Below are 22,500 nucleotides of genomic sequence, written 5' to 3' on the forward strand. Positions count from 1 at the left end.
ATTCTGAGACACCGACGTTTTCTTGCTTGTTTTGTCAGAATTTACTAAGGATGACTGAGGAATAGATATGAAGTCATGTCACCGTTTTGTGTATGACTGCAGGGAACCACTGCCCATTTTATTGTAGTAGTTTGCATTAGCTCTGTCTGTGGCAAAAGTGGCGAGCCAGGCGACAGCTGACAACTCCGCTCATCTGGCTTCATTTAGGAGCATCACAGTTTGATGCTGTGTTTAGCTGAGTGTGAATGGGTTTCCTGGTGTGTGGTGATGAGTAAAACAGTTAGTGTCCCGCGCTGAGAGGGAGGAGAGACGTTAGACATACACACTAATCTCCACAATCAGACAGAGGTCTCTGTGGGAAGACAGAAATGAGAAGAAACCTTAAGATTTGTGGATAGTTGTAGTTACATCGGCATGGGGATGGTGGGATGTGTGTTTCATGAGTTTATGCTTCACTGAAGTCATCACAACATGGGCAAACTGACAGGAGACTTCTGTGCCAAAATATAATTTGTTGATGGGAGGAAAATTCTGAGAATCAACCCAAAACCTATTTAGTTATGATTTTGGGGATTTATGTTTTTTTTTTTTATCTTGAGTTTTTCAGTCTGAGCTTGTTAAATTTTTATGACGCCTTTAAAAACCCAAATTAAATATCTTACTACAACCAAGTTTAACAGGTTGCATAGAGCTTGACATGACTACATACATTCAATAAAAAACTGTGAAGCTTAATTAAAAAGAGAGGGATGTGATGGTAACATCAAGATGAACAATATTGTAGACAGAAAAACATTTGAGTCACAAATGTCTGTGGTATCGACCACACACTCAGTCCATAAAATGTGGTCGTCATAGCAGTGATAAAAACAGATTGTTGGTAATATATATTTTTATGGGCTAAGTAAATCTCAACTCTGTTGTCAGGAAATTTGATATTAATACTATTGTTGCTATATTGTTTGTAATTTATTGATGATTTAATTCAGAGCTTGCTTTTTTCCCCAGAAAGTGACATGAGTAAAAGGTGTAGGTTTCTAATGTAAAACTGCTTCAAAAGTTCCTCATGTGGGTTAGAGATGGAACGAATAACAACCTGGTTTTATTGTGTCAACCATGTTCTGTTTGATAGCACACCCAAGCAGAATCTACATGACACAATGCACTTACGACACACTTGCCTACAATTGAAAGGTTCTCCTGTCACGACCAAAGCACAACGGAGGCATCAGATTTCCAACAACTCTTCACCCTCTGCCCTCTCTCTTTTCAGACCTCTGAACCAGCAGAGCATTTTCGCAGACAGGACTCTCAAAGTGCTGCCCACACTCAGAGCTGGAGTCGTAGTGGCAGCCACAGCAGAGCAAATCATTCCCACACCTACAAAAACCCCAGCGTCAGTTCCTCCTCTACGCATCGGACACAAGGTTTACAGCAACAGTCACGCCAGGAAGAATCACAGTCCCATGCTTCAGATGGAGGGGTCCCCCCTGGTCTAGCAAACGCCCTCGAACACATCATAGGTCAACTGGATATTCTCACCCAGGTAAGCAAAAGATGTGCTAATCTTTCACGACTGACAGCACGTACTGTACTTTGGCTGTGCCTGCCACCCACACTGTTCACAACAAAAGCTTCCTTTACTTTACAACCTGCAGGCCGGTGATGGTTTCAGCAAAGCACACACAGAAGTATTACAAACCCACAACCCTTCCATGTTATTTAGTACTCCATTAAACTGGTGCAGTGATACTACACTGGTGTGTGTCTATGCTAGACTTTATTCCTCACATTTATAGTCACATTTTACTATTTTATTTATAGCCTTCTCTACATATGATGGGATATACAGAGACCGTACACAGTGAGATCTGTGCATTATCACAACCTTGGACACTGCCTATCCAAAGCTAGATTTAAGTTATTAAAATGTAATTTCAATGCTGTGTGCACCATGAATGAAATTGATCCTGAAGGAAAAGCTTGAAACAAAACATCAACAAAGCTACTGTTGGCTAGATTCAGCTAGTTGAGAAAAGTACGTCTTTGTAATATGGGTGAACTAACAATCTAATATTCATCTTTCACATTCATTCATACACACCTCAATGTAACAGGTGACAAACTGCAACGATAAGCTGCACAGAGAAGGACGATTGTTACTGGTTGTGTAATATATTGGTTTAGTTATTGCCAATCATTGTACAAACATTTACACAGAAATCCGTCTTTTAGATGCATGCAGAATGTCCTGGTGTGTTTGGTTCAGCTCTGTTCTCAGTGTTGGTGGCTGGTTAAGTCCAGATACAGTTTAAAGACGGACCAAATCAGAAAATGCAGGGCTATGAACAGATAATAACGGCAACCACTTTAAACTCCCAAGGCTCTGCTTCTTATCAATTTATGTCCATTTTTTATGTTGTGTGTTTTTGTTTAGCTTCATAAATGGAATTAGTGATGGACACTGAGAGGCATGAGGAACACATGTTGTTTAAACATGTGAGGCTCTGGCTGCAAAAATCTGATAACAAATCGCAGTTATATTCTAGGCCTTGTACAGACGGACCTGTCCAGCATGAAATGAAACTTTGGTAGTCGTTCAACGTTCACGGAGAATAGTGCTTCTGTTGCATTAAGATTTATATTTGAACTACAAGCTCCGTGGCAATGCTTGAGGCTGCAGCTACAGCAAACCACAACTTACTGCAAGGTGTTCCAAATACCTGTTGCTTCTTTTATGTGTCTGATGTGCTGTTTTTATTCTCGGCGGTAGGTTGATATAAATGAACACTTTATGCTAGAGATGCAATTTCAATAAGTTGTGTTTGTTGTGGTCCATATTACTATGATAACTGATATTAATCTTACAAAGCAGAGATACTTACAACAAAGACCTTTTAAAAATCTTTTTTTGTTAATTCTTGTCAGTAAAACCATTGACCATGGCTCAAAGTTGAAAAGTAATGAAAAGGGAAAACATCCAGTGAGGGGTTCCACTCAGGTTTCCTTCAGGTTACACTGAATGTCATGTATGTGGACCATTTGTGGCACAGATGTGCTGCTGACCGTATCTTTGGATACACCTACAATGCAAGTTAGCTTAGGGATGTGTCAAAATATCCCTAAGCTAACGGTGAGGTTTAATTTTGGGATTGCTGTGTTGCCAGTTTCTGGATCCAAGTTTGTGTAATACGGGCAAGTTGACATAGACTACAGTGGACTCTGTAGAGTTACTAAGCAACCGTAAAGTGGTTCTGGCAAATAAAGGCCGGTTAAGTGATCATCACTCCTAAGTGGAAGCCCAGTTTGATACAAAGCAGTAATTTCCTATACCCAGTAGTTTAATTTGGAAAAATATGGACCCTTTATGAACTATTTCTTTGTAAAAGGGCAGTGCACAGCTTGTGTTATAAATTGAAGACTGTTCGTTTTTTACATTAGCAGCACAAAAGCACCACATACACACTTGTCACACACCTGGTGTAGCCGTTTTCATTGATTAAAATGAAGCGTGGTGTTGTGGCATCTGCTCTGCGTATGGTCCGTATACGTTACACTTGCAATGTAGCTACAGGATACTGAATGGACTAATACTGGCCCTGAGCAGCTGAGCTTCACTGTTTAGAAAATGTTGCATGCCATTGACGTGAAACTGGCTAAATCATTGTTGATAGAGAGGACAGTGGGCGATCTGGTCCTAACTGTTATATGTAACCAGCATTAGCTTTTAGATTGAACATAATTAATCACACATTTGTATAATTTGCTCTGTATGGCAAAGTAAAGAGTAAAACATGGTTGTGGGTGAATTATAGGTTAAAGATGTCACATTTTTATAACTCAAGTACTTCTTCTTGTTCAACAGGTGTTTGATGAATTGTTTGATACTGTTGGATTTTGTAGCCATGGTGATCCCGAATTAAGTGTCACCCGAAGTCAGTTTAATTCTCTCCACTGTCGCCTCGGTGCTCTAAAGTCACTCTGCTGTCCACTCTGTGTGAGAAGAGCTCAGTCCTGCCCTTGTGTAATCATGCAGCCACACAGAGAGCAGAAAATAGAGAGGCTAAAATCACTACTCAAAGCAGCAGTGTTCTTCATTCACAGTATGAGTCGCATGATTGGATGTAATTATCAGCTAAAATTCCATTATCAGAATGATGACAATCATTACAGTTTCTTACTTATTGGCCAGTAACGTTTCAACCACCAGTATTTCGTGCATCCCTGATTTTTCTAGGTGATTAAAAACCATAATCCTTCCCTCCCATTGAGAGCTTTTACTGTGGGACACGTGCAGCTGTGCATGTTGGATGGATACAGAATCACCCATTAGTTTTTAGCATTAAAATTTAACATCATATGCTAATCCATGCTGAATGGGGAGTGTTTAATTAAAGGTATATATTTATGGTATTCGATGTTGTCTTGTAATAGCAGCATATTTCTTCCTGAGTATTAGCTTAAGCTGATTGAAAGAATTGCATCCAGATGAGTGGTGCTGGTTACACTGCCTTAATTTGTCATTGTGGTGTTCTTTGGGCTATCTTTTATTAGGAATGTGTACATTTTTAACTTGTAAATTCTATTTTTTATTACTACGGCAGCATAAGAAATGTACCTATAGTCATTCGCAACTTTTTTTTTCTTTCATACAAATACCTCAGTAGTAAAGGACTCAAGACAAAATTACATGTACAAGAGCCTTTCTTTTTGCCAAGGACCAGCAAAGAATTTACAGTATTTGAGGTGACAGTTCAACTGAGCAAAATGGAAAAGAGAGCGTAGAAAATCAGCAAAAGAGAGAAACAAGATCACAATGATGTGGTGAAAGAGATGTGAGAGATGTACAGTGAGGAGGAAAAGACCAAGTGGGCAACAAGAGGACACAGAGATGAGGAGTTGAATGAGATGAAGCAGAGAAAGCACAAAGAGGTTGTGTGTGTGTGTGCGTGTGTGTGAGTGACACAATGTTTTAGCTGCACGTTTATGCGCCCTGAGGAAAATACATCATTCATGTAAGAGTGCAGGCAGCGCTCAGTGCCTCACTCACTGGTAGTAAGTGTAAATTCTTAATGGCCTTACTGAGACACAGAAACACTCCTTGTATATGTGTGCTTCTGTCAAAGGTTTCTACTGGCTCTTCTTTCTTTCTTTCTTTCTTGATCAAGCTACAGTCAAGCATGTGGGAGCGTTTAATATCAGCCCAGGGCTGCCAGGCAGCTGACTAACCCCTCCCACGGGGTGGTGCCAGCCTCTTCCTTTCAAGTCTACTGTACCTACTGTTGTGGAAATCTGGATGAGCTGTGAAAAAAAAAAAAAAAGCAATCAAGGTGCAACAGTATTTGACTTTTGCATTTTATTAAAGTATAATAAGGAATAATAAAGAAGAGGCACACAGAGTGAGTATTTCAGCTGAAAGGACTCATACACCAGGATGGTGTTCAGAGGTCTGGCCAAAGAATCAAACAAGAGAACACAAGCTATCGTAGCATTTGTCCTTCAAACATTAGTTTCAGTTTTCTCATAAAGATAACAGGCACTCCACAGCCGAGGAATGTGGATAATGTGCAGTCAAAACCAGGCTATCACGACAGTGAGACCAAGGTAATGATAAATTTTGCTACAACATACCCCGACCCTGATACTAGATGGACAGTCTGCATCTGGTTTTCTTCGTAGGCTCTTTTATTGTTTGGTTTCATTCTTCAGTGCTGGAAATTTTGGCAATGTTTTTTTTTTTTTTTTTAGATTGGATCGCGGGATACTCTAGTCATTAATAAATCATGCATGGTGGTTTCTGGAGAATTTTCCTTTTCGTTACATATCATATAAATGCAAATTTCTGGCCACTTATGCCAACATTTCATCTCCCATGTTGTCATGGAAAAAGAATTTCTCTTCCCGTGTGGCTTTGCAATGATCTCCAGTAGTGTTAGTTCAGTAGGGGACATGCTGATCATATGGTATACAGATATATACAGACTGGAAATGAGACGAAGAGAATGGGGGAGGTATGACATGCTAAAAAGCCCTGGATGGCTGGGAGATGAAACCAAAGACACCTGGTTTCAGATTCTAATAAAACTATATAATAAAAAACATTATAAATAAAAATGAAACTCCACTGACCTACAAGCAGTCATAATATGCAAAGAAACACAGCAATACTGCAGCAAAGGCACAGAAGAAAAACACTGGTGGCTAATTAAGATGGATGTTAGCAATGAAGGCTTTAAAATGTGTACAAATTATATTTTATGATAAAGCAAATACATAAATGCACATGTATTTTTTATTTGTTAATGGGTTTCTCTATATTTTAGAAGAGGAACAGTGTAGAAGTCTGCATTATATTCAGTAAAATAAATAACTTGCACAGTGGGTACAAGGTTGTTCATACTTAATGTGAACACGATGAATCTGTCAGACACAGCTTGTTTTAAAATGGTGTTTCTACAGAAAGCATAGTTCAGACCACTGCAAGTTGATGTGATCCACTTTATGTTCCAGCGTGTTTTCCTAAAGTACAGACTTCACATGCATGGCATGATAACTACATTCTCTTTACTAGTCTTTCTGTGACATGCTGAACCTATTTTTTGTTGAAATTAACAACCAGAATGCACTCATTCAATGCACAATATGTGACAAGAAATAATGTAACACTCTTATTCTAATTTCTTTTCAGTGTTTGTTTACACAGAGGCTTAACTCACCGCTGCCCATCCTGTGGAGATTACAACATATTCCTGCACTATATTCCTACTCCTTAATAAGTCTTTTCGTCAGCATGATTTTTCACTATTACATCTCTTTGCAACTCTAATAGTCAAGGAGACTGAGGGAAAATGATGAATTATTCAACATTAAACTAGAGCTTCCAAAGCCTCAGTTTGCTGTGTTAGCTGCTTTTCACTTGTCTGCACAGCCCAGTTCTTAACCCCCATACCCGTTTTCTTTCTCCTCTTTCTCTCTCTTATTTTTTAATTCTTATTATCTGTGCACAAATCAGGCTACATTTACATGTGTCACGTTTCCCCTTTTTTAAAAATCTTTTCCCTAAAAAAAAAAAAGTCACAAAACAAAAAAATGAAAGCTAGATATCCATCAGTATGAAATTATTCCAGCTAAAAGCCAGGACAGTGCAAGAGCACAGACAGTTAATATGAAACTAAGTCTTCTATGAAGGTGAGAATAAATGTTACAGGTAATAAACAGTATAATATAACTAAATACATTACATTTGTCATCCTAACAGTCATTGCAATTTCTCAGCATAATGTAGATAGTTTATAAGGAAATTAATCTGAAATTACACTTTTTAACATTTACATATGTTTACATTTTAAAACACTTTCTTACTTACATTATTATACATTAGAGGTATAAAGCTTTAAAAGTGTAATTATTACAAGTAACAGAAAACAAGAGTGGTACCAGTGATGTGGGGATTGTTTCAAAGATTATGACATATTTTATCTAAGACTAAGAAAGCTGTAAATAAAACTGGGCACAAATCTCCACTATGGATATAAAAACTGGATTGTTTGCATAGTATGGTTTATGAAAAAGGGACTTCTGTAGAAGCTTGTGTGAGATGTGAAGACAAAATTTAGGATCTGGCATCCATTTGGCACCAGCCAATCTCTGGAGAATAAAACCAGTGACAGATTTTTTTTTTTTTTTTTGCAACAGCAGACCTGGAATAAACAGAATATTAAGTAGTGCAAACCAACCTTGGGAACTTTGCTGTTTATAGGTTTTGCTGTTCCACGTTAAAATCTGATTTAGCAGATCTTAATGTTTTAAAAAGAAAGAGTGAAAGACACTGAAACAAGTAAATGTTTATATGGTATAACCTTTCAAAAACATATGAAAAGTATTCCTATGTAAACTGTAGATTGCACAAAGTTTCCTTGAAAGGCAAAATGCATTTCCACATGTTGCATATTTCAGTGTGACTTTTGATACATCGTTACATTTGGCACAATTTGTGTTTTCAGGAATTCTATGAGCTAGATCAAGAGTAAAATAATCATTCTAATCAGAAGGCCCCAAATAAAAAAAAAAAAAGTCTGTAATACCAGGAAGACATACAATGCAAAAGCATTTCATCGATATACAAAAGAAGTTTGGCTTCAAATTCTCATCTCGCTCTTCTAAATATAGAGTTTGCTGTACTAAGTGCTTTATAAATGGTTTTATTGTCTAATAAACAAAAAGGGCATTCAAATGGCATCCCTGGCAGGTCCCTCTTAAAAGTGGAAAATAAAAATAAAGAGGTGAATTTATTAGGTAGTATAGATGCCTTGGGTAAAGAATGTAAAAGTCTGATCCATGCGATGAATAGAAATCTTTACCCAAATCTCCACTTCTCCCTTTAGTGCATCCCGAGGGAGAACCAGTTCAGAAATCTTGGTGGATGCAGGGGAGATGGTAACATTAACAAGTCTGCAAATGTTGGAGTGATGATGATCATGATGTGGAAATTAAACCAGAAAATGTGCCTCTTGAGGCAAATGCTTATTTTAGCATATACATTCAGAAATGAAATCGGTTGATATGATTCACTCTAAAGTTCTTGATGTTCTGGTTCGTCAGAGCTCACTGGGCCAGAGAATCCTTACGGATTTCAAAAAAGATACATATCTGCACAATCTAAAATAATTTAGAACATCATGTTTTAAAGAGTTTATTATTTGTAATAGGACCCATAGTCATTTGGACATTTAACTTCAACTGAGATGAAGAGTTTGATTTATGCTGATGAGCTAAAAGCCAACCTGCCTTCCCACCCTCATTCATCTATTACACCACAATACCAGAGAAACATCTTCTCTGCTTGATCAGCTGCTGATGAATTACACTGTGGTTGAAGGCCCAGCAGTTAATGGGAACCTTGGGATGAATTAAACAAATCCTCTAAACTGGATTAATTTTTAATTGTTGAATAACAGTCCAGCATCGTGGGTATACTGTCCATCGAGTAAAAGAAAAGAGATGATGTGTTACACTTTGAAAATAAAATAAAGAAATCAAATAATTATCAACATCCACTTTACTTATCTGTACTTCCATTTCTGTGTCTAAGCTGTCATTGTAGAAGAGAAAGAGGGGGAAAAAGCAGCTCAAATAGTAATTATCCTGTGTTATTTGTCAAAGTTTCCCGTTAAACAGCTTGTGAGTGCTTTGTTTTTCATAGTGCTCTCCCTCTTCTAATCCATCACTCTTACACATCTCACACTAAGCCTGCAGTGCCCACATTTATCCTCTTCTTTCACTCTCTCCCTCTTAATTATGAGGAATCTTGAATGAATAATGGCTTCATTTAGTAATTAAAGTGCAGCAGCGTCCTCCCTTCTTCCATAGACATTTAGACGGTTGTTTGCTAAAAAGTATTTTGTGAACTTGCTTTGCTTTGATATGGCTCATGCTACAAACTGTAACACAATGATTTAATAATGCTGGCTTCTTTGAAACAACATTGTCTGGCTCTGTAATTCCCCCAAACTACCGGAGTATCTTGATTTCCTAACCTTATCTGTGTGTCAGAACAGATAAACAACACAAACGTCATATTCTTGTAAGAGAAGTTTGAATTGAGCTGCTAAGAACTTTAGGTGAAAGTGAAAGAAACACGTCCCTGTACATTCCCTGAGTTATTGTCAGTTTCTACATTTGAAGTGTGGATTGTAGATTTTTTTGAAACCTCTGTTCCCTATGCAACATTGTTTGAAGAATTGCAAAATTCTCACTTTGGCGTTTTTGATTCTAAGGAACTGGAAGACATCTGATTTGCATGTTTATAGTTCCTGCTCCAGTAGAAGAATGAAGCAATTTCTCTTAAAATTGCACCCAAGCCATTTCATTTACTTTCTCTGAGCTGTAATGAAATATTAAAAAGAATTTCAAATAGATTTTCAGAGACTTTATCAAATAGAATTTGTTGAATGGCAACAAGAGGGCTCCACTCTACATTCTGTTTACATTAGAAAGCATTACTTCTTTCCAATCTGTTAACTTTGTCAAGCCGGCATGTAAACCAGTGTTTGTTTATTGCAGATACTTTGGCATTGATGTATGTACAAGCCAATACCTTCTACTGAATATCTTCTACATTTTGGACTGTTAGTTGGGGGGGAAAGATGTGAACTTGTTACCGAGTCATTTTTTAATATTCATTTGACATTGTGTGACCAAGTGAATGAGGAAGTAAACATACTTTCAATGACTACTAAAGAAAATCATTATTGTTTTAGAAACAGTGTGGTCTTTACATTGTTTGACCATCAGTGAGTATAGACAGATGTACTGTATTTTTTAAACTTGTTAAATCCAATCAGCACATACCCGAGCAACAATCCATAACAATTCTAACAATTTTTAATTTTTGACTTATGTGTCAGTGCAGAAAAAATGTACATAAATGACCGATGTATATTATTATCAGTAATTATCAATAATAGTGTTGGTTTAAGAAATCCAGTGTCAGTCAGTATATTAGACAACATATGTCCAATCCTCCTGATCTGCACAGAGCTAAAAAGTTTCTACTTCTTTGAAACTGAAGTCCTTTTGACCTGGTCTTTGAGCTAAAAGCATGTTAACAGGCTAACATCACCATATTGACACTAAGGTAAGGCTTTTTCTTCTTTTTGGAAATTCTTTCCTAGTTTAACACTGATTTCACATCAACACCACTCCTATTTTTTATTTTACTAATTGTGTTGCTGTATTTATGTTTAGTAGTGGTATATTTAGTAGCTCAGCTAGCGACATTTAGAGGAAAGAATTGACTTTACCACCTACAACCCGGCACCATTTGGCCTTCCCTTGACTTTCAGACTGTTGTAGCATGGGTCATACCAAAGCTCTGAGACTTTGTAACAGAGGCCAGCAATGCTCGGGGCAATGGAGAGTATAATGTGTTCTGGAAAGAAAGAAAAAACAGCTCGCTCTATTTTTAGGAGCATAAAGATTTGGTTTCCACTCCAGATGAAAACTATAGGCCTGTATAATGTTGCTGCTGCCTGGGGACACGTGCAGAATCGCACACAGAGACACCAGTAGCTGGTTGGGCTGAGCAACGGGTAGCTGTATCAGGTTAATGAGATAAACAGGGTAGTATTGATTTGAAAAATGGAGACAGGCTGAGGGAGGGAGGAAAAATGAAATACAAGTGCTCATATAATGCATGAAATAGCATCTTATCTAGCTCGATGACCCAAAAGAAAACACCACTCGCCCACATACTGTTGGACTCATTGCCGTGTGATGCGTATGTTAGACTCTACTTGTGTTTCCATGTGATTGTCAATTTGAAGCAAACTTTAAATGAAAACACAAAATGTAAATTGTTTCCATTCATTTTGGAGCCAATAAACTGGACTGTAGAGTGTCGTCAGAATGTGGCTGCTTAGGCTAAGTTACACATGGCTGTAATAAACAGATAGAAGAAGCCGGAAAGAAAACCATTTGTCTGCCACCTGGCTGAAAACCTTGAAGAAGAACAAATAGAACTTTGAGAGAAAAGGATAAAAGTATCTAAGAATAGTTTTTGTCATGCCGGCTGTAATTTGCCATGCTTGACTATCTTCAGTACATCAGAACTTTTTTGAAAAAGGTGTTTCCATCTCACATTAAGTACATTAACAATTGTTGTTTTTTTAAGTCAAGACCATCTCAAGTGATACAAGTTTTGGTGTTATCAAAATTGGGGGAAAAACTTTTTGAAAACTTACTTTATCTCATGCAGTACCTCAAAATATACAACGGAAACATGACTTAAGTGGTTATCTAGATTTAATCATCTTTGTCATTTCCTTCATCACTATACGTTTGGTTAGTCATGCCTGGTTGTGTGTTTGTACGTGTGGCACAGTGAGGTCAACGCAGTACTCAGTAATAAGATTAAAATAGAAGTTTTGAGATGTTGAAGTGGTTTGCAGTAATTTCTCTGAAAACCTGAACTAATGTGATTGGCAGGATGGCACAGAGAGCCAAAGTGAAACCAAAACGTTTGGTTGCAGGAATAAGAAATACCACTGATATTTCATACCCACCGCTAATATCAAGAAACCCTGCGCTGGAATAGATATGGATTAATAAACCCTACACATTTGCCGGCCACCATCACAGCTTGAGAGGCAAATCTATGAGCAGATCAAATCAGACGTGTTTGTATTAAGAGCAGGACAGGCAGGCATGAATCCTGTCTTTCTACTTTCTATTTGTAATTGAGAGAACAGTGATCAAGTGATTTACACCTTTGTGGAAGTTGACAACCTTTGGTCTGAATTAGTTACAGTTTTCATGGCTATTCATCTCTCCACCCATGCATCCTGTCTTATCCACAGCTGGTTGTATTGCGATCACTGCTTGGGGAGTGACTCATCTCTGTGCTGCTTTCTAGCAATTTTTAAATTACACTTGCTGGCACAGGGAGCGACATACCATACAATTACAGGTCAAGACATGCTGACATACTGACATGCTCTTACCGGTCCAAGTCTGGAAAGCCTCATTCGTCTGGAGATGTAGTGTTTGTTGTTTGATTGTTCCTGCCCTAAACCAAGTTTTTGTTGCCAAGCACTACCATTCAAAACTGCCTAGTTGCTGGGATTGTGTTTGTCACCAGGCAACATTAGCTCAGTAAAACAGTTATGTCAGAGATGCAGAGGGAACTGTTGCCACTTTGGTGTTTTCACTCATTCAAGTTTTTTGCTTGATTTTTGCAAGATTTATGTTGTTGCGTTCAGTTAAAATGTCTTTTGAACCTCTGTGCCACTTGTGTGCATTTTTGTTTGCTTACTAAATGCTAAATTCAAAGTAGAAAAACTGCCTTAGCATCTTGTTTCATCATGAATTAAAGAGAGACTGACATCGTTGTTCGTGTCGGCTACACAGTTGGAATTGCAAGCCAAGGAAAGTTTGTCTGTGTATCTTTCAAACACAGAGGACATTTATAAAAAAAAATAAATAACCTGAAAATAAATTTATGGAAAGTAGATTAAAATGCAACCCAAAAAAAAGCAAATGGGTTTTCTGTGCAATTATGAATGAGTAAATTTTAAAAGTGGCTATAGCTGTAGTGCATTTATTAACAGGATCCTGCTGCTATGGTAAATGCAGTTTAACCATTTGGATGATTTTAAAATGATTAATTCCCAGAAATCTACCAAGGTTGTTATTGGTGGAGCTATTTTATTGTATTTTATGAACATTTTTAAAAATATGTGCATTCATTTTTGGCCATTATGTTGTACATTTGGGGGGCCATCTGCACTCCCTGCTCCACCTGTTGAGCTTTGCTCTGTGAGAGCTGCATGTAAAAATGAATGAGGTTTCAGTACATATCACATTCTCAATTTTGTGAATGCACAGTTGGTCAAAATGGCATAATCCCAGAGGTATTTTTCTCCATAGAAATGGGAGCAGATTTAGTTAAGAACTTATTTCACAGTATTCATCTCAGGTTTTGATGCAAGGAACAAACATATGACTGCTTTGTAAACAGCCTAGAAAAAATCTGCATTATTCAGTTGTCCTCAGGCATTTAAAATCATATTTTCACCCAAGGACATTAGGTGGTTTATAAACTACAGCAGCAGCATTTACCAGAACTTTTATAACTACAAGCCTGTCTAAAGATTAAATAATAGTAGTAATGTGCTCAGTCCTTCTCATTGTTGCAAGTATGAATATGTCTCTTATGTGGACGTGAATCCTCAAGTTCTTGCTATTTATTTTCATCATAAAAGGCTGATTCAGTTATTGCCTTGATACGGCTGCTGAGGTCAAGATAAAATAAAGCCCGGTTCTATTCTCGGTAATCTGCTCATTCAGACAGTGGCACCCCTGGAAACTACACCTGGAGGCCCCTCTGATAAACATGCTCAGATGACACAGTGCTCAAATGTGCAAGCACAAATACACAACAAATACTGTCACTGTTAGAGGATGCTGAGAGGGAAAGTATGTCGCACTGTGATCTCACTACCCACACATGCCCGTGCTGTATCGGAAAGCAACTTTGTTGTCTTCTCTGTGTGCGTAAGTGTGTTTATGCAAGTGTGAGAGGAAGAGAACAAGAGAGAGTGCGTGCCAGACACAGAGACTCTAGTGTTTTGGGCTCAAGCAGCAGATTTCTCTACGATAATCAGCTGGATTGTCTTGCATACACAACATCTGTCTCAAACACACACAAACACGGCCATTATATAGTCATTACTGTCAGTCTGATTCTGTACAGCCCTCGCTAACATGCTCTTTCTCCCTTATCCATCCCTTCCTTCCCTTCGTCTTTCTTTGTCTTGCCCTTACTGCCTTCTTCTCTCCTCTTTCCTCCTCCATCCAGACGGTTTCAATCTTGGAGCAGCGGCTGACGCTGACAGAGGACAAGCTCAAGGAATGTTTGGAGAACCAAATGGAGATCGGTTTACATCTCCAGAGGAGAGAGGAGGCTTAAAGATGGCGGCATCAGAGAGAGGCTGAGCTGTGGTGTGGGGGGGGGGAACATGATCACATCAACACCGTAGACAGAACTTTACGCATTGCGTTGTTGTTACAAATCTGAGATTTCATTCACTCACAAAGCAAGGACCGGGCCTTAAATGCACACTGAGCCTCACTGCTGATGGCTGATGTACTGTTTCTGGTTGTTTCACAAAGAGATATCAGAAGAGAAGGAGGTGAATATTAGAGAAGTTCCTCTACAGCAGTGCTGAGCGCGCAGTCTCTTTTCTGCTGACAAAGGACCTGCAGCTACTAGTCACTGTGAGTGTGTGTGTGTGTGAGAGATAGTGTGTGTGCCTGTTTAAAAGTGACAACACATGCAGGGGACTTTCATGCTTGCCTATGCACTGTGCATTCATTGGTGTTTCAGTTTGTGTTGCTCAGAATGACATCAGTAGAAAAGGCCATATATGTATGTAAACTACCAAACTGTTCATCGGCAGAGTCATCATTCTTGTTGTCATTTTTCAGATAGAGAACAATGACAACAATGACAATCAGCCAGAATTTGGTATTTTTCACTGGGTTCATTCTTCAAAGATTCACTGGTTTTTGTTTGTCTTCCATCATTAGTAGTTGTGCTTTTTAAATCATCGAGTCGGGCAGTCATCACAGAGCAACACAGTGCCTTTATTTTCCCCAACATGAAGAAACTCTTTGTCCAAGCTGGTAAGTTTAAGACAGTTCTGGGTCATTTTAAAAGATAAGTCTGTATTTTTGTTGTCATCAGCAGATCCCAAGACTGAAACCACCATGCACTGATGCTACTAACAGGTATTGTCTGTGTGGCGAAAACTCGATGTAGCTCATTCCTCTGTGTCCTAGACCTCTATTGTTGTCCAACAGCTGTTAAAAACACATCAGTGAGCCGCACTGAATAATATGCTCGTTTATTACTGCAGGGATGTATGTATTTTCTGTAGAGCACCTGTGAAGCACCTTGTTTACTTCCTAACTTCCTTCGTTGTTTCCAAGGGGTCATTGAGTTTAGTGCCATAGACAAGGCTGGGGAAGTAAGAAAGATTCAAGGGAATCAGTAACAATAAGAAAAATTGAAAGAAACATCCACCTCAGACTTTAAATTAGAATAATAATAGTGCTGTATGTATTGGTTCTAAGTCAAATTTTGATTTTTTTTTTTTAATGCCGTTCGAAAGATAATCATTTTAATTTGTCCCAGTTCATTTTGTGTCTAAACTTTTATACACTGACAGTAAGTTATTGTGTATACTTCTTAATAAATGTTTTAAACTCTGGACTTTGACATGAAGTCAGTTGATAAAGGGATTCTGGGTTCACTTTCTTAACAGTGAGCACTGTTTGTGTATCGAGCGACAGAGTTTGTTTTCATAATCGCTGCCAAGTTGGTGATGTCACAGGTTCATTTTAAGAGACTGCTTCATCCTCTGGTCCGCTGAGCTCAAACAAGTTACCGGAGAAATCATGACTTTCCTGTCTTTATTGTCCTCAGCAGAGATGTTAAGACCATGAGCTGTGAGCTGTGTCATCCGTTGCTCACGGCAACTAATTTTCAACCCTTTCTTTGCCAGATTTTGAGTGATGATTTATTACAAAAGCACGGAGGTGGCTGCTAAATGCGCCTGGCCCTGCTTGTGTCCAAAATCCTCATGTTTCACCCCCCGAGTAATTTATGTAACCTGACCGCTGGTGCTGGATCAGTACTTTTATTTTTAGAAGCTTCAATGAAAATGAGCCCGGTGCTGTGCTTACACGCACTCAGTGATTTCTCGATGAACAGATTTAGCTGAGCCCTAACTATTCATTGATTTTACTTTATATACTTTTTTTGTATTTAACCAACTGGTAATAAGATCATAAAGTAATGAGCGACACTGAGTCCTATGATGGAGACCTCAGTCTGTCTGAGAGAACCGTGCAGCTCCATTAAGAGGGGAAAATATTAATGACTGTTTCTTTAAGACCCAGCTCAGGCTGATGGAAAAAGAAGAAAAACAAAACCGGAATTCTGGAGCTGTGCTGCCGGGCCCACTCTCTTCCTTCCTGTCTGGGGCCCGCGGACACACACAGACACACACACACTCTCACACACACACACACGCACACACACACACACACACACAGACACTCCAGCCAGAGAAAACAGCTCCCTTTACTATGGGCCTCAACCAGACGGCCTGCCAGGAGCCCTAGTGGAGGGGAGGAGGGGCTGAAAGAGTGGGTTCAATAACTGCTAAGCTGGTGTGTGTGCTCCTGTACCTCTGTCTTTGTGAGGACCAAGTCTTGTTTCCCGCTAGTGCTCGCTTTAAACCAGACCCTGACAGGCTTGTCTGGGGGGGATAAGACTTAGTTTTAGAGTTAAAGTTAGGTTAAGGTTTAAGATCAGCTTCGAGGAAAAGTCTTTTGCAAATCTGCCACTGTTTGATACTCTGTCAATTGTTAAGTCATTTTTCAAGGGTAAATGCCAAACATTCTTTTGTTTTCTCTACTTAAGATTTACTACATTGCTGTTTTACATCATTGTGTATTGAACATCTTTGGTTTTGCTCTTCTGATCTGCATAATTTCGTCATTTTTTTTGCTATTTTGTGACATATATACAAAATAATGGAGCATATTACTGAAAGATTAATCATTAATGAAAACAATCTTGATCTTGACAACACTGGCATAGCAGGGCATCTGGCAAAAACTTGAACCTCGCTTATCTTTTGGAGTGCAACAACATCCGCCAGTGATCAATAAAACATGTGCCCATTCCTAATAGATCACTTTACAACACAAAAGCGGAACTTCTATTGTTTACCTTTCTAGAACAACAAAATCCCTATTCAGAGTAAGACAAACTTCTGTGCAGCGTTTGGGCACCTGATAAGTCTTCAGACTAATGGAGCTCTTATTCAAACTTGAAGCAACACACCCGTACCAAGCTGCCCGTTAACATTTGCGGTTACGCATGATGTTGGGATGGTTATGGTTGATGTTAGGGGCTACAGGGAATCCACTATCTCAGAGAAGGTCCTTGCAAATATAGCTGTGTAAATGTGTGTTTGTGTCTGCGTGCTAGAAAGAAAGCAGAGAAAAGAAAAGTTAAAGAACAGGCCGCTGTAATATGTAACCCATGTGTGGCCACAAGTGTGTGTGTAGGAGGGGGTTGGTGATCCTATGAGGAGAACATCTGGATATGTTTTTCCTGGTGTGCTGCGGTTGCCGCCGCTGTTTGCCTGTATGTGTGTGTTTTAATGCTTTACTAGTTCACTGTGTCAGGTCTTTGTACTCTCTTGCACTTATTGGCTTTTTGTTTCCTTGAACGTTGTGTGATTTTCTGACAGTTTTATGAGACAAATTCAGTAATGATACCTGTGAGCTCGGACGGTCAAACCTCTCTCTATAACAGCAAGTGGAGGCTGTGCTGCCATTCTGTTTTCCCAAAGTATCTACAGCCAGTTTGTAGTCTTAGAACTACAACTTGTGCCCGTTTGTGTTCTAAAATGGTGATTTTCTGACCAAAAACCTGAAATAGTAATTTCATCAGTGTGGCGGTCACTGCTTCATGAGCTGACAGGAAACTGGATGTTTTGTAGTTCTAGGAAATAAGTTAGGGATACAAAATACACAGAAGAGTTGTGAGGAACTCGAGTAAAATAACACAGAACAACCCAGCAGTTTGGAAACCATAAGTTGTGATGTACAAAAGTTTCCAGTGAGTCACAGCAAAGTCAGGTGCACTTTAAGTTTTTACAAGCCCTCAGAGATGTTCAGAAACACAGACAGAGCCACATGCAAGGGGTAGACAAAATAATGTAAACACCTCATGTAAAAATAATTGGACTACGCTGCAAGTCAACCACAATTACTAACACTGCTAAAAAGAAAAAAAAAATAGAGAAGTGCCTCATTTTAACCATTACCTTCTCAGCATTTGATATTTTCCAAGCTGTATGTCATTGGCTGCAATAAACTAATAGAAGACATGCAGTTCCTCCAAAAGTTCTTTGGTCTCTTTTCCTGACAAAACTCTGATAAGCAGTCAAGATGACATGGGTATCTTATCATCTTCAAGCATGGCATCTGCCTATAGTTTATGTTGTAGCTTGCTTAGCTCAGTTTTTAGCAAGACAAGAAAGGTTCCAGAACAAGACCTTAAGTTGACAGCATTTGGAATGTTTTTTTTTTTTTTGACATATTCTGTGTTGTAAATAGCTGCTAAAGATGGTTTTAAAAAGTCCGTACAAGGACGCTACATAAAATTGTCTCAGTTTGGTAGTGAGCTAGCTGAAGAGCTAATTGGGTCAGTGGTCTAAACTGCAAATGAACAGTCACCTAACTTAGTAAATGAATAAACGCTGTCAGTAATGTTATACAATTAAATACTGTTGTAAGCTATGGCTGTGTACTCAACTAACCTAGCAGCTGAGAAGAAATGTTGCAAGGTTAGCACTGAACTTCATTCCTTTACCTGCCAAGACCTGAACTTAAGCAACGCCAATGCTAAGTCTTGTTTTGCTTCTCTTGCTTTCTTTGACAGCAACTCCATCAACATGATGGACAGAAGTTATTATTTGGACAGTGCTACTTCTTCTTCCTCTCATGTTGGACTGACTTTAGGTAGCTTCTTGAGGTACAAAGTGGTATTATGAAACAGGACAGGCTAGTGGTAGCTGTTTAGCTTGTTAGCCTCACTAGATATCTCTGCAACGAGAGACGTAGATGCTTTTGACACATCAAAACTGTTATTTCTTCACAAGTTTAGTTAATTCTTGAATGTTTTAAACTTTAATTTACAAACTGTACTTTTAGGGTACTTTTGTTATTGAATGCAGAAAGGTAATGATGATGAACTGGATGCCTTGCACAATGATAACCTGATTTAATTATTTAAAAAACTGTTTATTGTTAGTTTTTTCCTTGTTAGAGTCAAGATGGCTTTGCAGTCAGTTTTTTTGTTAACACCTGAAGTCCAACATTTTCCACAACATTTGTGGCACTTTTAATGTAAACTAGTGAATGCAACACTGTAAATGTCTTCCAGGAGAGACTCTCTAAATATGTGCACTGTTGTACTTTTTTTAGCATAACTTAAGCCAAAACATTATTTTGTCTTCAGTTGTTTGGAGGTTAAAAAATAAGCTTAAAAAAAAAAAAAAAAAAAAACAATCATAAAGTATGTACAGGTGTACAAGTTTCCAGGAACTCTTTACAGCAGCGAGCCTTAATCCCACCATGTCTTCTATGACCACTGCTGGATTTTGGCAGAACTCCCCTGTGCCTCATTTCCTGCTTCACCTCTCCTCCCCCGCCTCACCCCGGCTCTCACTCCCCTCACTGCCTCCCACTTCTTCCCCCTCTGAGACACTGAGCTGTGCTTGACGGCAGCGGCTGAGGTTTGGCGCGATGCTCCTCCGGCCCACGCCTCGGCTTCTGCTCCAAAACCATCTTTTCCATTTGATCCCAGAGGGAGAGAATGGATGGAAGGAGAGAGGTTAATTTTTTTCTCTTCTGTTGAAAGACGATACACCAAAAAAGGTTTTTCATTTTGTTGACCGACCAGCCTGTTGCGGCAATATGAACAAGAAGCTGCACTTCATCTGAAAAGCAATTTCAGCTGCCCTCTTATCAACATTCCATATCTGGATTCAACAGAATCTGAATTTTATTCACATCTGCTGCCCAGTAAACATTTTCTTTCTGCACACATCTGTAATTTGGATTCGCTAAATATACAGTTGCTTACAGTACAACCTTCAGTGCATGTTGTGTAACCTAAACTCTCGAAGGTTAGCGCTAAATCACACATGACCTGCAGTGCGGCTGCTGCTCCGGCAGCACAAATAAAACCAGCTTGTACACGCTTCAAGTTGTGTAATCGTGTGCCGAAAGTTTAAAATGTAATGACCTACTTTGCAGAGGGCCAGCCCATAAAACAAACCTGGTGATAAGCCGGAGAACACCCAGCCCTTCTCAAAGCCTCACCTCACCCTCACCTGCCTCTCTAAAGGTCGAGCGCTCCGACACACACCTGCCACTTAAGGCAGCCTTTCACCAGACATGCGGCTACAAATGTACCCGAGGAAACCATGTTTGCACGGCTTGTTGGTTTCCAGAGTAAAACTTTTATAAGGTATAATAGTGTCACTTTCTAATATGTACATGAATCAAATATTACTGTCACTGGATAATCAGTGCCAGGAGTTTAAAAATATCAAAGACGTAAATTCAAACACCCTCCATGTAACTCAATCCAGTTAAAGCAATACACAACATTGTTTTCAAATTGTTAGATTTTTTTTAATCTCCATTTTATTAATTCACGTAACTGTTCTTTTTTTTTAGAATTATTATTGTGTAACTGAAAAAAAAACACAATTTTTAGACCATTAAATTCCCTCAAATCCCAGACTTGCTGAAGTGGAAATCACCTGGACATTCAGTGTCGTAGGTTATCAGGTTTCACTGGAAATATGTTTCTGAAATGTTCTGCAAAATGTGGAAGGAAGTGTATTTTTTGACTAGTAACAATTTCAACCATGCCAGCACTATTTATGACTGAAGTCTCGAGGTGTGTCAATAGGTTGTTAGAGGAGAACTCTGGTATATTTCAACCTGGCATGATTCCCAGTACTGTGGCTATTGTGGCATGCTTTCTTGTTAACTTTGCACTCCTCACTCCCATTGTAGAGATCTGAGGAAATGGCGTTTCCCAAGAAAGATAATTTTTACATGAATCATCTTAAGTGTTTGTTTTTGAGTCTGGCTGAAAGTAAGCACGGAAATTAGCCGCCTGGAACAGACATTTTGCTAGCTGTATTAGCTTTTACTTACCATGGCTGGCGTTGCTTTTGATCAGACTGAAAATAAACATTTAAAATGTTACACAGAAAACTTTGCCTTCTTTGGAAAGTTGCAGGAAGTTCTCCTGTATTGCTGAATGCCTTTGACAAGTGTTGTGTTTTGTGTGATTTCTCATTTCCCCTAGTGCAAAGTTGGCATGACACCTAGAACACACAACAGAGACATTAATGGTAAATATGCCACGGTCAAATAAACCACAGCTCTCTTTTTGAGTCACTTTAAATGCAGAGCTGATGGTTACTACCAATGACATTAGTAAAGGGAACAAAGTCTGACATAAACGTAACACATTTAGGCCTCATACACTGAAGTGTTAATATGCTGCCAAAAGCTCTTGTACAGTTTAATCTAAGTGAAGGACTATCATGTAGAAGCTTGTACAAGGTATGTGAAAGTGTTTTTACAATACTACTTTATTACAAATTGCAGCATAGTACAAAGTTTCATGATAGCCTAATGACAAGACAATATCTTTATTTATTCATATTTGTATTTCGACAAAAATGTATTTGGATTTACACAGGAATTTACTGAAAGAATTGTAGATAATTTCCTGTGCCCAAGTTTAGCTTTTGACAAGTACTTATCAATATATCAATATATGTACCTACATTATTGAAGTAACAAAACATGGGTATTTGAATCTCACCTCTAAAAACCAAGAATAATACACTCCCTGTCCAAAAAAATGTTGCCACCTGGATTTAACTAAGCAAATATGTAAGAGCCTTCCATTGAATAATAGTTTCAGCTCCAACAACTTATTTAACCCTAGCTGATGCACTGAGGAGCTTAGACAGGCAGTGTGTTAATCTGAATGGTTTCTAAATAAAAGTTGTGTAATTTCGTCCAACCTGGTTTTCAAAAGTCAGAATTTCTTCTTATTGCAGGATTCCTCTTTAAAAAGTAGAGGTTGCATTGGAAAGGGCCTGATGAAAATGTGTCAAGTTTCCATGAAAAAATGGCGAGCAAACTATTTAAAGAATAAACGTTGTCGTGACCATTTTGTGTTGAATTTTATACCAGACTAATATTAATGAAGAATATCCAATGAGGTCAGAAGGTTCATCTGTTGGTATCCATATTATGTAAAACTTGAAACTTTACATTCACAGAGAGCATTTAAACTGAATGACACATAATAGCATCAGTCAT

The 22,500-nt window shown here is 38.6% G+C and overlaps 1 protein-coding gene across 2 annotated transcripts in view; it reads left to right on the forward strand.

Annotated features, from left to right (window-relative positions):
• The window catches only part of poc1a (POC1 centriolar protein A), a 52,097-nt gene extending 36,327 nt beyond the window's left edge, over positions 1–15,770 (forward strand). For both annotated transcript variants that reach the window (XM_023284641.3, XM_023284642.3), the window contains exons 10-11: positions 1,274–1,546; positions 14,357–15,770. In XM_023284641.3, coding sequence (XP_023140409.1) covers positions 1,274–1,546; positions 14,357–14,467 — 384 coding nt within the window. In that variant the 3' untranslated portion in view covers positions 14,468–15,770. The remainder of the gene's footprint in view (positions 1–1,273; positions 1,547–14,356) is intronic.
• Positions 15,771–22,500: the final 6,730 nt, after the last annotated feature.

Source organism: Amphiprion ocellaris, chromosome 5, assembly GCF_022539595.1.
Source record: "Amphiprion ocellaris isolate individual 3 ecotype Okinawa chromosome 5, ASM2253959v1, whole genome shotgun sequence".
Lineage (NCBI taxonomy): Eukaryota > Metazoa > Chordata > Actinopteri > Pomacentridae > Amphiprion > Amphiprion ocellaris.